General features: G+C 42.5%; 1 protein-coding gene across 1 annotated transcript in view; it reads left to right on the top strand.

The window, feature by feature from the left end:
- The window catches only part of LOC144684249 (doublecortin domain-containing protein 1-like), a 337,405-nt gene that overhangs the window by 165,902 nt on the left and 156,495 nt on the right, over positions 1-15,008 (top strand). Inside the window, exons 10-12 of the mRNA XM_078547886.1 lie at positions 3,265-3,363; positions 6,710-6,876; positions 10,177-10,306. Of these exons, the coding sequence (XP_078404012.1) occupies positions 3,265-3,363; positions 6,710-6,876; positions 10,177-10,306 (396 nt within the window). The remainder of the gene's footprint in view (positions 1-3,264; positions 3,364-6,709; positions 6,877-10,176; positions 10,307-15,008) is intronic.

Below are 15,008 nucleotides of genomic sequence, written 5' to 3'. Positions count from 1 at the left end.
AGGGCTGTACTGTGGAAGTGGGTATTCCAAAGTGTGTATGGGGGGGCATCTGTTGATCTGTGCAAGTAGCCTCAAGATGGTGAGGGCTGAGGAGGCAACCTCCAGAGGAGATGAGGCCAGATGGAGATGTGAGGGTGTGTGTGAGAGAGTGAGTGGTGATGTCCCTTGAGCTGGCAGTGAGTGAGATGCCAGTGAATGTGTGATGGCCTTGTGAGTGTGTGAGTTTAGAGTGATAAGATGGTTGTCTCACCCTGGCGGCACGGATGAGATTATTCATCCATTTTCTGCACTGGATGGCCGGTCTCTTGTGTGCAGCATTGGCACTGACCACCTCTGCCATCGCCTCCCAAGTCGGAGTGGTGAGACCGATGGGCCTCCTGCAGCCAGAGCCTGGTAGAGGACATCGTAGTAGACCTCCATGGTGCCCAGAAGGCATCCCACGGACATGTCACTGAATCGGGGGGCTGCACCCTTCTTGGCTTTAGGGGCCACGTCTTCACTGGAGCAGTCCTGGGCTGCAAGCATTGAGAAGTGCGCACGCAGCTGCAGTTTAAATATGGCAACCCGCTTGATGAAGCAGCGAGGTAATGGCATGGCGGGCAAATTGGGGGCCGCCCGCCAGCGAGACGTCATGTTTCCTGAATAAATAATGAAGCAGGATTGGGACAATACGGCATGAAAATCCGCCATTGCGGCCGGTGGATAAAACGACTTTTTTTGGTGGTGCAAATCTGGGATGATTCCGCCCAAAGCGAGGAATTGCTGCAGATGTAGCATAAATACCACCTCAAACACTTCCTTCAGATTTAAATATGTTTACAAGTTTTGGGTTTGTGTTGATAGGAACATATATTCCCTGAGCGGCCTCTTATTGCTCCTTGAAAGTAGTCTTGGCTCCTATGATTGAGAAGCTGTATTTTTCTTATGCTTTCTCACTGCAGAGGTGTACGTCTGAAGTGTTAACACTGCCCACTTTGCTGTAACATGTTTACTGGATTTAATGTAGCCTGGCCTCATATTCCCATTCTCTTTAAAACAGTTAACATTATCATATAGATCAAAGGCTTACAGAATTGGCAGGAGACTAGTCCAGAGGGAAAGGGAAGGGCCAGTGGCATATTTACTCCTGGCCATTGTTATGGGGAACATTTGATATAGATGGAGGTATCACTGAAGTGAAAATGATTGTAATCATCAACCCCAAACCAAAATGGAAAATATAACAAGATTAGAAATTGCTTGTTTTGTTCACTGAATTGAAATGAATTATTTTGGGGTTCAAGGTGTTTGTCTAGTTTTCTTCATTACCAGCATCAGTAATGTAGAGAACATCTGCTTCGCAGCAGTTGAGTGACAGAAAATATGGACAAATAATCTAAGTAACAAAGAGGCAATGGAATTCACAACATGTCAACTTTTTCATTACCTCAAAGGAAAAAACCTCAATGAGAACTCTAGAAGGCTTGGTGTACTTAATATTGCAGGTTAGTGCTGAAGTGAATTCTGAAGACAAACTGACCTGACCTGGACTGGCTTGGGTTAATTTCAGTAAAACTTGTGGCCAACTGCGGCTTGCAAAATGAGACGGAGATGGATATGTGACCCTGTTTACATGTCAGTAAAATGTACTTATCACTAAGTGGTCTAAAACGTATTAATATATATCTTTGTTCCAATGCTTAGCTAATAATACCATCCTCTGACCTATGTAACCTGTATTTGCCTGAAAGTGTCTGTACTGTATTTACTGAAGCTGGGAATGGAATGAAACTTTCATGACTTTCAGTGCTTAAACAGAGCCAAGCTACCACTGCTATTACCCAACTATGTTTTCCTTCTTCAGATTTTGAATGCCGTATTGGTAATTATTTGCGTTCTATTTACCCATTCGCGGTGATTCTGTTCTCCAACGACACTTGCAACTTTCTAGTAACCCTGGCTTACATCACTGGGTATCTGGCACACTTGCAGTTTAGCTGCTGTTGAACTCCCTCCTCAGCAGTGTGTCAGCCAGTTGATGGCAGAACGCTTGATTGGCTGGTTCGCCAAAGGTTAATCAATCATCAAGCCTTCACATTGTTCAATGACTACTAGGCCTAAATGAACATTGAGCTAAAAAAAACTGATTCATTTGTCTAGCTACAAGTGCTAGCTGATTCAGTTGGTAGTTCTTGTTTTTGTGTCGGAAGGTAAAGGGTTCAAGGGTTTGAATCATGCAATCTAAGCAGGCACTTCAATATGGTAAGAAGTTCCTGCTGCATTATTGTCTTTCGGATACCTGTTTGGGTAGATGTAAATATTCCACTGATGATATTCGAAGAAAAGCAGGGACAGGAACAACCACGCTCCTTCAAACAACACCACCGAAAACGGTTTGTTTGCTGTTGGTGAGATCTTGCTCCGCATAAATTTGCTGTTATCTTTGCCTACCATTGCAACAGCGATTACACTTCACAATCTATTGGTTGTGAGGTGCAACATGAAAGAAAATGCTTTCTGTCTGTTTTAAGATTAACCATGACACTTAGAAATGTTACACATATGTAAAAAGAAAGCCAGTCATTTCAGGCAGATTTTGTTCTAACACATCTTCCAATCTGCAAAATACCGTTGCCTAACAGCAATTACACTCTAATTGATCCCAGGTTGTTTACCTACTGTCTTAAATGGGATGGGCAATTTAAACACAAATCTTAGTCAGAACAATGTGTGTCACAATAATCCTGACCTCAGACTCCACCCACCCATTTTAGCTCCATTTCTGCTGATACACTCAAAGATTTGCTGGTTACTAAACTGAGGTCTCAACTGCTCTCTCAGGTAGACATAAAAGATCTCAAGGCACTACTCAAGGCTTGGAAAGTTCTCCCCGGTGTCCAATTTTTAGCCCTCACCAATAAACAGATTATCTGGTGATTATCTCATTGATGTTTCTGGGAACTTTCTATGTGCAAACTGGTTGCTGCATTCACCTCCATGACAACAGTAACTACGTTCTAAGTAAAGAAAGAAAATACTTTGGGATGCCCAGGGGTGCTAAAAAGTACTATGTAAATTCAAGTTTTATCTAACCTGTTATCACAGGCAGATGGGAGAACTTCGACATTTGAAGCAAATCTCTGTTGGACATAGCATAATGTATGTTGGAATAAATAATGGGAAGCGATATATTGTCTTCATTTTAAAATACCGTAAAGCACTCAAGAAAATGTTGCAATTACAGCCCTCTGGGCAATAACCCCTTTTGTTTGGTTCATTTATTAGGTGTATCGGAATGGCCAAAGCACTGGAGAGGTTCTCATCTATATTAACATGAAGGTCATCGAGAAAGAGTCTAGCAATGATAAATTCATGATGGAAAGAGTAAGGACATCTTTTGCTGGAAATAGAATAGAAAAGAAAAAGTAGAAAAAAGTATAGTTGTGATAATAATGTCTGCATTGATTAAATTAAATAAAACAAATTTAGTGCAATTTTAACCCAGGTCACCACCTGGGATGCTGATGGGATTAGGCTCAATGCTGGTTCACACCCTGTCTGACTTTACCCTCCATTGAAGTCAACAGAGTGTGGTATTTAACTGGGTGTAAAACCAAGTTCCAACCTATCCTATTGGTTTCCCATCCAACCCCCTTTACAAAGTTTCTGTTTAGCCTCTTCTGTTGGTTAACTGTCGCATACATCTACAGTTGGTTTTCATTACAACAATCAGCAAGAGAAGCTGAGAACTCACAGTGGCCAGGTGCTCACAGTATAATAGTGAACTTAATTTATCTGCCTTCATAACTTCTCCACATTTAGGTTACTGTCCTGTGACATCATCTTGAAAAGCTGCCATGATAAATAATTCCACAGCATTCACTTACTGTTGCTGTCCTCTTGAGATATAATTCAACCATTTAAAGCTTTCATTTATTGAACAATGGGAAAATAAGAAAGCAGTTTTAAGATCTAGATTATTCAGCTATGTTCCATGCAACCACTCTCCTGTGCTTCCTATTTCCACCCTGTATGAATGTTTTTATGAGAAGGTAAGGCTCCTGGATGATTCTACACCTGAGCTGCTCAGTTTCTAGGGCATGTCAATTTACATTTTGTTCTATTTTTCCTTAGTTCTGATGAAGAGTCATACGGACTCGAAACGTTAACTGTGTTCCTCTCCACAGATGCTGTCAGACCTGCTGAGTTTTTCCAGCTATTTTTGCTTTTGTTTCAGATTTCCAGCATCCGCAGTATTTTGCTTTTACATTTTGTTCTAGCCTCTTTCCTCCTTCACAACTCACAATGCACGCTATTCATTTAATGAAACAACCAACAGGTGACCCTGCTGCTGCTTTTGTTAATTGTGCCCTGTAGCTGCCCACTAGGAGGCACCCAAGAGTAGTCCAGAATTTCTCCGTTTTGCTTTCCCCTCCACCTCTGCAGGCAATGGGAGGTGAAATCCTACTCACTGCCTCCACCTGTTTGTACTCTATGTGGACTGTTTTTTGTGGGTAAAATTCAAATTTGCAGGGCTGCAAAACGTGCAGTAGCAGATTGGCTGTCCATTAGACTCCAATAGAAACTGAAATCAGACAGGGTTGGATAATGGGCAACCAATCTACTGCCATTCGTTTTGAGCACCCGCTGAAATTGAATTTTAACACCCCCCCGACCCCCGCCGTCCTCCCCCCAGTGCTTCTTGTACTTGAACCAAAGCTGTTCGATCTCACTGCTGCAGTAGGTTAAACATTATTTTAACATTGGGCATGGATTTTAATCCTCTCCAGACTGACAGGATGGAGGTCTCTTATGCCTGATAGATATAAGAACCCTAAGGACTTTTGGCATCCAATTTAGCAACCCAATTCCTGCTAAGCATGGGCCACAGTACAAAATGATTCAATTGGACACAAAATTTCCCTTGCCTAGAGGGAAATCAGTGTAGGAAATATAAAGTTTCACACTGTTGGAATATGATTCTGAAGTAGGGATTAACACACATTGTGATGGCATGATTTAGGGAGCTTCAATTTACTATATCTGACACCAAAATGGGAGGCACTTAATTGTATTGAATTATCACCAGATAGGCATGGAGAAAGAATCACACAGCAGTGAATTAATTTTCCATTATGTCTCTAATTAAGTGTTGCTTTATTAAACATGGCAGAGTGCAATATTCAACTTCTGCCTGAAGCAGGTGTGAAGTTGGCAGAGTGACTATGTTGCTCAACCGTTGGTGTCAGCTTGTGGTCCTGGCCTCATTCACAGGCCACCGGTACTTTGTGGGAACCCAGTAGTCACCTTGAATGTAGCTCACCAATTGTGGGGGGGGGGCAGGATATCCACCAACACCTACACTGATCCAGTGGGCAGGTCAGAAGCAGTAAGTTGGAGGGTAGAAATCCTCACTGGAATTATTTTACAACACCCACCAAAATGATTACCTGGATCATTATGAAATAGAATCATAGAATGGTTACAGCAGAGAAGGAGGCCGTTTCACCCATTGTGTCCTGACTAGGTCTCTGCAAGAACAACTTAGCTAGTTCCATTCCATCACCATTCTCCCTACCCCTGGAAATTCTTTCTCTTCAGGTAATTATCCAATTTCCTTTTGAAAGCCATGACTGAATCTGTCTCTACCTCTACCACACTCTCAGGAGATGCATTCCAGATCCTAACCACTTGCTGAATAAAAATGTTTTTCCTCATGTCACCTTTGGTTTTTTTTGTCAATCACCTTACATTGGTGTCTTCTGGTTCTCGCCAATGGGAGCTGTTTCTTCCTATCTCCCCCTTGCTCTTGATTTGAGCTGTTTCTTCCTATCTCCCCCTTGCTCAACCCTTTCATCTCCAAGAAGAATAACCCCAGCTCCTCCAATCTATCCACATAACTGAAGTCGCTCATCCCAGGAACCATCTCATGACTATTTTCATTACCCTCTGCAATTCCTTCACACCGTTCCTAAAGTGTGGTGTCCAGAATTTAAAGCAATACTCCAATTGAGGCTGAACTAGTGTTTTATAAAGATTTGCCATAACTTCCTTGCTTTTGTACCTTATGCCCCTATTTATAAAGCCCAGGAATCCAAATGCCCTATTAACCAGTCCTTCCAACTTCAACAATTCGTGTACATATACCCAGCCCCAAGTCCTGCTGCTCCTGAATCCCCTTTAGAAATGGCTATTTGTATTTGTCCCTGACAATTGCAATCAGGGTTTTACCAACTGTGTAGGGACTTAATTTGCATATTTAAGTCGCTGCTTGCCCATTTGTAGAGCTGCCTCATTATTGCTTCGAGTGTTTATGGTGCTTGTCAATTACTGACCACCCGTTATTCGGGCTGGAGACCAGCAACTGGCAGGCATTTGACAATCGCCCCCAATCTCAATATCTTTTTTCTGGTTTTGAAGGAAAAAAATAATACATCGGCTGTACTGGATGAGTAAAGTGAAGAGCAGGCAACTGATGATTACATTGAATAATCTCCTGTCTGTAACCAGCACAGGAGCAGGGGTCAGAGTCAATGGTAATACTGTTGCACCACCTGCTGGTAAAAAGCCTGTGTTCTCTTTTGGTTCCTTACAACAAGATAAACAATTCAATCATCTCACACTCCCTGAGCACTCTTTTGAACTTAATTAATATGTGTTTGGATTCCAATTGCACAAGATCTGAAACAAATTTTCAAATCATTCTTTCTTTTATACAATCCTATCCCAGTTGCTTCAGATGATTTGCCAACGGCTCCAATGCTCGTCGGGATATCATGCTTCAGGTCTCAACCTTAGTCCTACTCGGCTGTTTGATGAAAATGGACAAGAAATAAAAAATCCCCTTTTTCTTGAAAACGATCAGAAGGTTTGGGTGTCTTACGGAGAAGACTACAGGTAAAATGAAAATGCAGCTTTATCTCTGTGATCTCAGGCTGACCTTCCTCTCTTTGGTTTGGCTTCCTGAAAAGAGGGACGCAACCACCCCAGGTAATAACTGTTTTACTGCATCCCTGGGATTTTTCTTTTCTGAGGTTGTGTCTCTAGACATACTGGGGAGGTATGACATCTCTGTCTGTTTAGCTTTATCTATAGAGCTCTGTCATAGTTCCTGATGTCTGCCTGTCAGCAGTGCGAGAAGAAATTTTTCATGTTTGAATAGTCACCTTAATGATGGCAGATGGAAACACTCCAGGGGGCACAGCCCATCATCCTGTCGTTGTCGTGGGCTGCTCTGACCTGTTCCCCAGCATTTGTGTTTTGTCCACTTTTAAGCCAAAATGGACAGTAATTGAAAAGTATCTTAAGTGAATTTTATCAAACCCTCTGACAACGCAGTCCTCGTTGTTTGTGTCACTCCCAATAATGTCTTAACCTTTTATGCACCAGTGGCAATAAATGAAATGACAAATAGATAGGGCCCGCATTCTCTGTGGTTGCTTTCTGAAGCGATGCAATCTACTGTAAGAGAGGGGAGGAAGTTCGACGATGTGTTTCATAAGTCCTTCAATAAGCTACCGAAGCACAAACCAAAGCTGCAAGTTTGACATTTTATTTTTAAAGCGAGGGATGCTTGAACTAAAATAAAACAAGCGGGAGTTTACTAATATATAGTTTTTGTATTTTTTTAAATGGGCTTTGGTTCCTTTGAATTGAATTGAACATTCTGCTAAAAATGCAAGATTCTAATCCTTCATTTCAGGGAGTAATTACAACCGACAAAGAATGAATAAAACAGTTTGTTCTCGTAGACTTAAGGAAAGCAGTCAGTGCAGTTCATTTCCATTTTCAGCAGGAAGTGAGGGGATAGAGTGGACTCAGTGAGTAATTTTCCCCTTCACCACGTGGGCAGTAAACCGGAGGAGCAGATCAGAAATCGGGTGGGCTCTGTAACGGGCAGATAACACATCCCGCAGGTGTACCATCTTAAAAATGGCCTCTTTGATCACTGTGTCACGGAATTATTTTGTTTTTGAATTGTCCCTGAAGAAAGCGATTGAAACTGATGGGGCTCATGAACCGAGGGAAGATGTCACAACTAAACCCTAGTTTGGCGAAAAGCATCTGTAGAATCTTTTATTATTTGCGGAGATAAAAAAAAGTTTTTTTTTAAAATCTGATCTGTTGATGGATTTTGATTTGTCATATTATTGTAAACAAGGGGGAAAATTGCCTGATGTCTTTTCATGAAAGGTGGTGGGCCTTTGAGTGAATGTAAACTTCAAGTATGAAGTTTTAAAGCTGATCTATGTGAAACCTGTACCAGTAGAAGCAAAGGGTGTGACATGGCCAATGTCTCAAAATTGAGCTTCCTTCTGCCAGTTATGTTAAAGAACAATGTCTCTGCGCCACTAAACTTAATTTCTCCTTGAAGTTTCATTAAAGAATTAAACTATATATTTATATATATATTATACATACTTTAATATATATTTATGTGTGTGTGTGTATTTTAATGGTGTTCTTCAGTATTTATTTCTAGAATTAAATGCATTAAGAACTGGAGTTATTTCGCATTTAGCACCTTGAGCCTGTTCTGCAATTCAGTGAGATCATGGCTGATTTGTGACCTAACTCCATATACCTGCTTTTGCCCCAAATTCCTTAATACCTTAGATTAACAAAAATGATCAATCGCAGTTTTAAAATTAACTATGATTCAGCATCAACTGCCATTTGCGTAAGAGAGTTCCAAACTTCTAGCACCCTTTGTGTGTACAAGTGGTTTTTAACTTCACTGCTGAAAGGCCTGGCCCTAATTTTTAGGCCATGCCTCCTAGTCCCTAGATTCCCCAACCAGTGAAAATTGGGTAAATAAGAGAAACTATCCCGTTACCATCTTGCAAACTTCAATCAAGTCACTTCAATCTTCTAAATTCTGGGGAATACAATCCTAGCTTGTCTCTCTTTTGTAGTTTAACCCTTGGAATCCAAATAACGTTTCCGTTGCAGCCCTCCAAGGCTAATATATCCCTCCTAAGATGTTGTGCACAGACCGGAACACAGTACTCCTAGGTACGGTGTAAGTGGGGCTTCGTATAGCTGCAGCATATCTTCCAACCCTTTGAATTCTAGTTCTCCAGATATAGAGGCCAGCCTCCTATTAGCCTTTTTGATTTTTTTTTTGCACCTGTCCATGACATTTTAATGATCTGTTTACTTGGATCCCTAAGTCTCTTTGGACCTCCATTGCTCCTAGCTTTTCACTATTTAGAAAATATTCTGATCTATCCTTTGGATTTCCAACCCAGGCAAGTTATAATAAATACTGAACTATTGCAAATGTACAATTTCTGTAGCATCATAAAAATTATTGATGGAGTAGCAGATCTACTGGAAGCTGGAATTTGTGCTGTTTTATAAAGGTGACACCATTATAGCATGTAGCACACAATGTATTATTCTGCTGCTAAGGTTGATTGGATTTTTACTCAGCCTGTCCCTTTAAGGGCACAAGGACTAAATGCTGTGAATAGATACGTCTTGAGGTCAATTAGAGAGGCTAATTGCTCTTCGGCATATGCTAAAATCAACTAGACACTAATTGCTTTTTTTGTGTGTGACAGAAATTTGTATGTGCGACACCAGAAGGGTTAAAACTTTTTTTTTTTACATATGTAGCATTATTTTGGTACAATGTGTACACTTCCCATGACGGAATGGAGCTGTAATCAAAATTAATTTGTCATAAAAAGCATGGCGTAATGTCTAATTTTGCAAATTAGATCATGCATTAATTTGAAAGCTTGAATAGTTCATTTTTTGGAATTATGTATATATTTTTATTCCAATTAGCCACCCATGACAACTATATTATATGCAGTACAATTATGATGTAAGGAGTGTAAAATAGTGAAGGAAGAGACAGACAGCGACCAAAAGAAAACCCCAGGCAGAGTCCTGTGGTAATGTTAGTGTAGAGGCCACTGGAAATTTTAAAAGTAATTATTTCAATTACTTTAGCATTTCATCAATTTTTTTAATTGTTTTGTTTTTTGAGTCCTTAATTATGTAGTTGGCTTTAACCGTATAAATAATTGGAATCAAGGACTCTTAAAGATAATGGAGTTGAATCCTTTATAAAATAGCATTCACATGTGCATTGGAGTTAATTGTCTTATTTATTTTGTTTCACAGAGAAAGGGGAAAAAAAAACTAAACTTGACAATTACTTGTTGCTGTCTGTTTGTTTTACAGGAGCATCTGCAAACCATTTCTCTGTGTGAGGTTTGACCGGGTAATAGGAGTTATGGAGCAGGACCAGAAGGTGGTTTATAAAACCTCTCTGGAATATGATGGTCCTTTAACTGGCTTGGAAAAGTATGATGTTTTAACCACAGTTTAATAATATCTGAGACTTCCCTTTTTTACATCTAAGACTTGCTTTAATGATTTACAATATTAAACTTGAAAGCCATTTAATGGAGACTTATGGGTGGGATTTTCCGGCCCGCCTGCCTTGGGGATAGTCCAGTCCTGCCGAAGGTCAAGGCCTTTTGGCTGGGCCGCCGCACCTCCTGCGGCGAGCGCCGCCACAATGGGGCCGGAAAATCCCGGCACACGTCACCGCCTGTAAGAGACTCATCGATCATGATTTCTGTTGGTCAGGGCATGCCCCAATGCCTCTTTTCAGGAACATTAAAAGATCTAGACAGGCTTTTGCACTACCACTGCACTCCTGTAAGTGCAAAAGCCACATAACCCACAAGCATGCAGTCCTTTCTCTGGAACAGACTGGTTGTATTTTTCCATTCATTATTCTGTTCCGCTGCCATTTTCTGTGTTGTTGCCCCAGCTACCACCCTCTCTTAAATATACAGGGCTGAACATGCATTCATCAGCAGGAAGGAACCCCTACAAGCTCTACTTATAGGTATCATCAAGCACTTCCAGGTTAGTCGCTGATTGATTTCTACTTGCTCTGTTTGAGTTGGTAGAAAGGCTAGATGGTTTTGGAGTTGGTTAACATTGATAAACGTCAACAGGGAGTGGTACTGCATACTGAGAGCTCTTTAGTTCTAACTTCAAGGGTTTTGGTCAGACTGGTTGCTCTCATGGCTGGTATAGTTACCATTCCTTTGGGTTGCAGGATGAGAGGGAGATGGAGCAGGAACAACAAAGAGGGAAAGCTGCTCACAGAGGGAGGAGCAGGAGAAGGGTTCTCAGTAGGAGGCCTTATCCAACTAGGACTTTCCAGGAGCTTTTCTCTTACCTCAACCTAAGCCAGGAGCAGTGTGTGCACCGTCTGCACTTTACGAAGGAGATACTCACAGAACTCTGCCATCTCTTGCACCCAGACCTGTAACCCCAGAGCAGGGAAATGATATCACTGCCAATGCCTGTGAAGGTGAGTGCAGTCCTGAATTTCTTCATGTCTGTGTCCTTCCAGGCTGGATCAGGTGACACCTGTAACATCTCCCAGTTCATCATCCAGTGCTGCAGAAGGAAGGTGAGAGATGCCAGGAGAGGGGAGCTCATTGTGTTCTCTCTGACCAAAGAGAAACAGGTGGAGCATTTACATGGCTTTCAGGCTAGTGGGCTTGCCCATGGTGTAGGATGCCATTGAATGCATACATGTGGCTTTGTGGGTGCTGCATCTAAATGCTGAAATGTACCACAACCCCAAAGTTTACCACTTCCCGAATGTGGTTGCATGTGCAACCATGCTCAGCACATCATGCTGGTGAATGTTCACTATCCTGGCAGCAGTGAAGCTGCTTTTATTCTGCACCAATCGGCTGCTCCCTCAGTAATTGAGCCATCAGGTCAAACCAGAGGCTGCTGGGTGATGAGGGCTATTTCCTTAACACTTGGCTCATGACTGCAGTGCACAACCCAACCAGACATGACCAGAATGTATACAAAGGCAGGAGGACTGAAACATCATAGAGCAGACCATTTGAGTGCTGAAGAAGCAGTTCTACTGCCTGGACCACTCTGGAGGAGCCCTCACTCTGGAGGAGTACTCAGAGGAGTGTATGTCCTAATCGTTATGGTCTGCTGTATCCTCCACAATATGACCATCATGAGGGTATGACCCTTGCCAGTAGGGAAATAGTGATCAGCTCAGGAGGAGGAGGAAAGATCTCTAATTAAGCAAGTCACTGTATGATCAGACAAAGTCAACAGGTTTTACAAAAGGGAAATCGTGTTTGACAAATTTATTAGAGTTGTTGGAGGATGTGACTGGTAGGGTGGATAAAGGGGAACATGTGTTGTGTATTGCACTGTGTAACACTAATAGATACTCAGCTGAAGGCAGCCATTATAGAACTAATTTTATTTACATCTCCCCAACAGAGAGGGCACTATAACAAAATGTTGAGATCTTGCAATATACAACAACATGTAATCTACTTGGATTTCCAAAAGGCAATTGATAAAGTGCCACACAAGAGGCTTATACGCAAGATAAGGACTCATGGAGTTGGGGGTAATATATTAGCATGGATACAAGATTAGTTTATGGACAGAAAGCAAAGAGTAGGGATAAACAGGGCATTTTCAAGTTGGCAGGCTGTGAATAGTGTAGTGCTGCAAGGATTAATGCTGATGTCTCAGCTATTTACAATCTATATTAATGACTTAGATGAAGAGACCAACAGTTTGCTGATGATACAAAGTTCAGTGGGAATATAAGCTGTAAGGAGGATACAAAGAGGGTGCAAAGAGATATAGGCAGATCAAGTGAGTGGGGAAAAGGTGGCAGCTGGAATATAAGGTGTGGAAGTGTGAGGTTTTTCACTTTAGTAGTGAGAATAGGAAAGCAGAATTTTTTTTTTAACCAGGTGTTGACTTTTAAAGAGACTTAAGTGTGTTCGTACAAGTTATGCAGTAAGTTAGCATGCAGGTACAGCAAGCAGTTAGGAAGGCAAATGGCCTTTATTGCAAGGGAATTGAAGTACAAGAATAAAGAAGCCTTGCTATAATTGTGTCGGGCTTTGGTGAGACCACACTTGCAATACCCTATGCAGATTTGGTCTCCATATCCAAGGAACAATATACTTGCTTGGAGGCAGTACAGGGAAGGTTCACTAGATTGGTCCCTGGGATGTGAGAGTTCTCCTATGATGAGAGGCTGAGTAAATTGGGCCTATACTCTTTGGAGTTTAGAAGAATGAGAGTAATCTCATTGAAACATACAAGACCCTGAAGAGGCTTGACAGGGTAGACACTGAGAGGTTGTTTCCCCCGGCTGGGAGTTTAGGTTCAGGGGATGCAGCCTCAGGGTAAGAAGTTGATCACTTCGGACTGAGATGAGGAGATGTTTCTTCACTCAGAGAATTGTGAATCTTTGAAATTGTCTACCCCGGAGCATTGTGGATACTCCATGGTTGAGCATTTTCAAGACTGAAATCGATAGATTTTTGATCTCTAAGGGAAGTGAGGGATATGGGTGGTGGGGAGGAAAGTGGAATTGAGGTAGAAAATCAGTGATGATTATATTGGATGGTGGAGCAGGCCTGAGAGTGCTGAATGATCTACCCCTGCTCCTATTATGATCTCAGGAGGTGGAGGAGGAAGATGAGCAACAGGAAGAGGACAATGAGCAGGAAGAGGATGGAGGTGGCATCCGGAACATCCTCACTGGTCTCCCCATGCGGAGACCAACTGCAGACTGGGTGACTGCTTTGCGAACACCTTCTCTCAGCCCGCAAGCATGATCCTGACCTTTCAGTCTCTTGCCATTTCCATTCATCACCTTGGTCTCATGCTTACATTTCTGTCCTCAGCCTGCCGTAATGTTCCAGTGAATCCCAAAGCAAGCTGAAGGAACAGCGTTTCATTTCCAATTAGGAACCTTACAGCCTTCTGGACTCAACATTGAGTTCAACAACTTCAGGCCATGAACTCAGTCCTTCATTTTGAATGTTTTTCCCCCTTGTGCCAGTCTGTATCTTGTTCTCATGTTTTTGCTTTCAGACAGCCCTGACCTTTATTCTGCTATTAACCAATTCTGCTATTTTGCTTTCAGACAATACTGACCTTTATTCTGCTATTCACACCTACTCTGGACAAATCCTTTGTTTCTTTAATACCATCATTACCACCCCCTTTTCCTTTGGTTCCATGACACCTTTGTCATTTAATCTCCCCTGCCCTCTAACCTATCCCTAACCTTCTCTTTTGCTCCACCTGCCCCTCCCCCCTTTTACAACAGCATAAAACCCAGCATGTTTCTATTTTCCTTTTATTCATTCATGGGATGTGGGCGTCGCTGACTAAGGCAGCATTTATTTCCCAGAGAAGAGGTTGGCCATCCAGTACAGAAAGAGGGTGAATGATCTCATTTATGCCACCAGGGTAAGGCAACCATCTCATCACTCTAAACTCACACACTTGCAAGGCCATCACACATTCACTGGATCTCACTCACTGACAGCTCAAGGGACATCACCACTCACTCTCTCACACACACACCCTCACGTCTCCATTTGGCTTCATCTCTGGAGGCTGCCTCCTCAGCTCTCAACATCTTGAGGCCACTTGCACAGATCAACATGCGTCCCCACACACACCCTGGGTTACCCTCCTTCCCCAGTACAGTCCTCATCCTGCAGCTTCTTCCTTTCCCTAAGCAAGCCCTAGCCCTGCAGCTGTTGAAAAGCCACACCCACCTTACAGCTGGTCTGGTGGGTAGACACCTGCCTGTGAGCCCCTTAGAAGTGATGTGGTGCTGCCTGCAAAGCCTGGCGCTGATGACTGTGCGTGCTGCCCGAAGCAAGATAGACAAACAAACCTCAAATTCCTGAGCAAAGTGCAGCTCGCCAGGTGCACATTGCTTATGTACAGTTGTGAAACACGTCGGTGTGACGGGATGATTCCGGTGAGTAGGGCTTATAACGAGACACTAATGAAAGTATTGAAACTAGGGGCAGAATTTTGCCCTTGGCGGGTGGTATTGGCGGGGGCAGTCAGGAAGCTGACCATGCCCACGATCGGCACCACACCGTGATTTCACGTTGGCAGGCCAATTAAGGCCCGTCCAACGTGAAACGCGAGCAGCAGCGCTGAGCACTGTGGTTGGG

This window comes from Cetorhinus maximus, chromosome 9, assembly GCF_964194155.1.
Source record: "Cetorhinus maximus chromosome 9, sCetMax3.hap1.1, whole genome shotgun sequence".
In the NCBI taxonomy this organism is placed as follows: Eukaryota; Metazoa; Chordata; class Chondrichthyes; order Lamniformes; family Cetorhinidae; genus Cetorhinus; species Cetorhinus maximus.
Note: the sequence above shows the minus strand (reverse complement) of the source record. Positions and strands in the feature narration are given on the sequence as shown.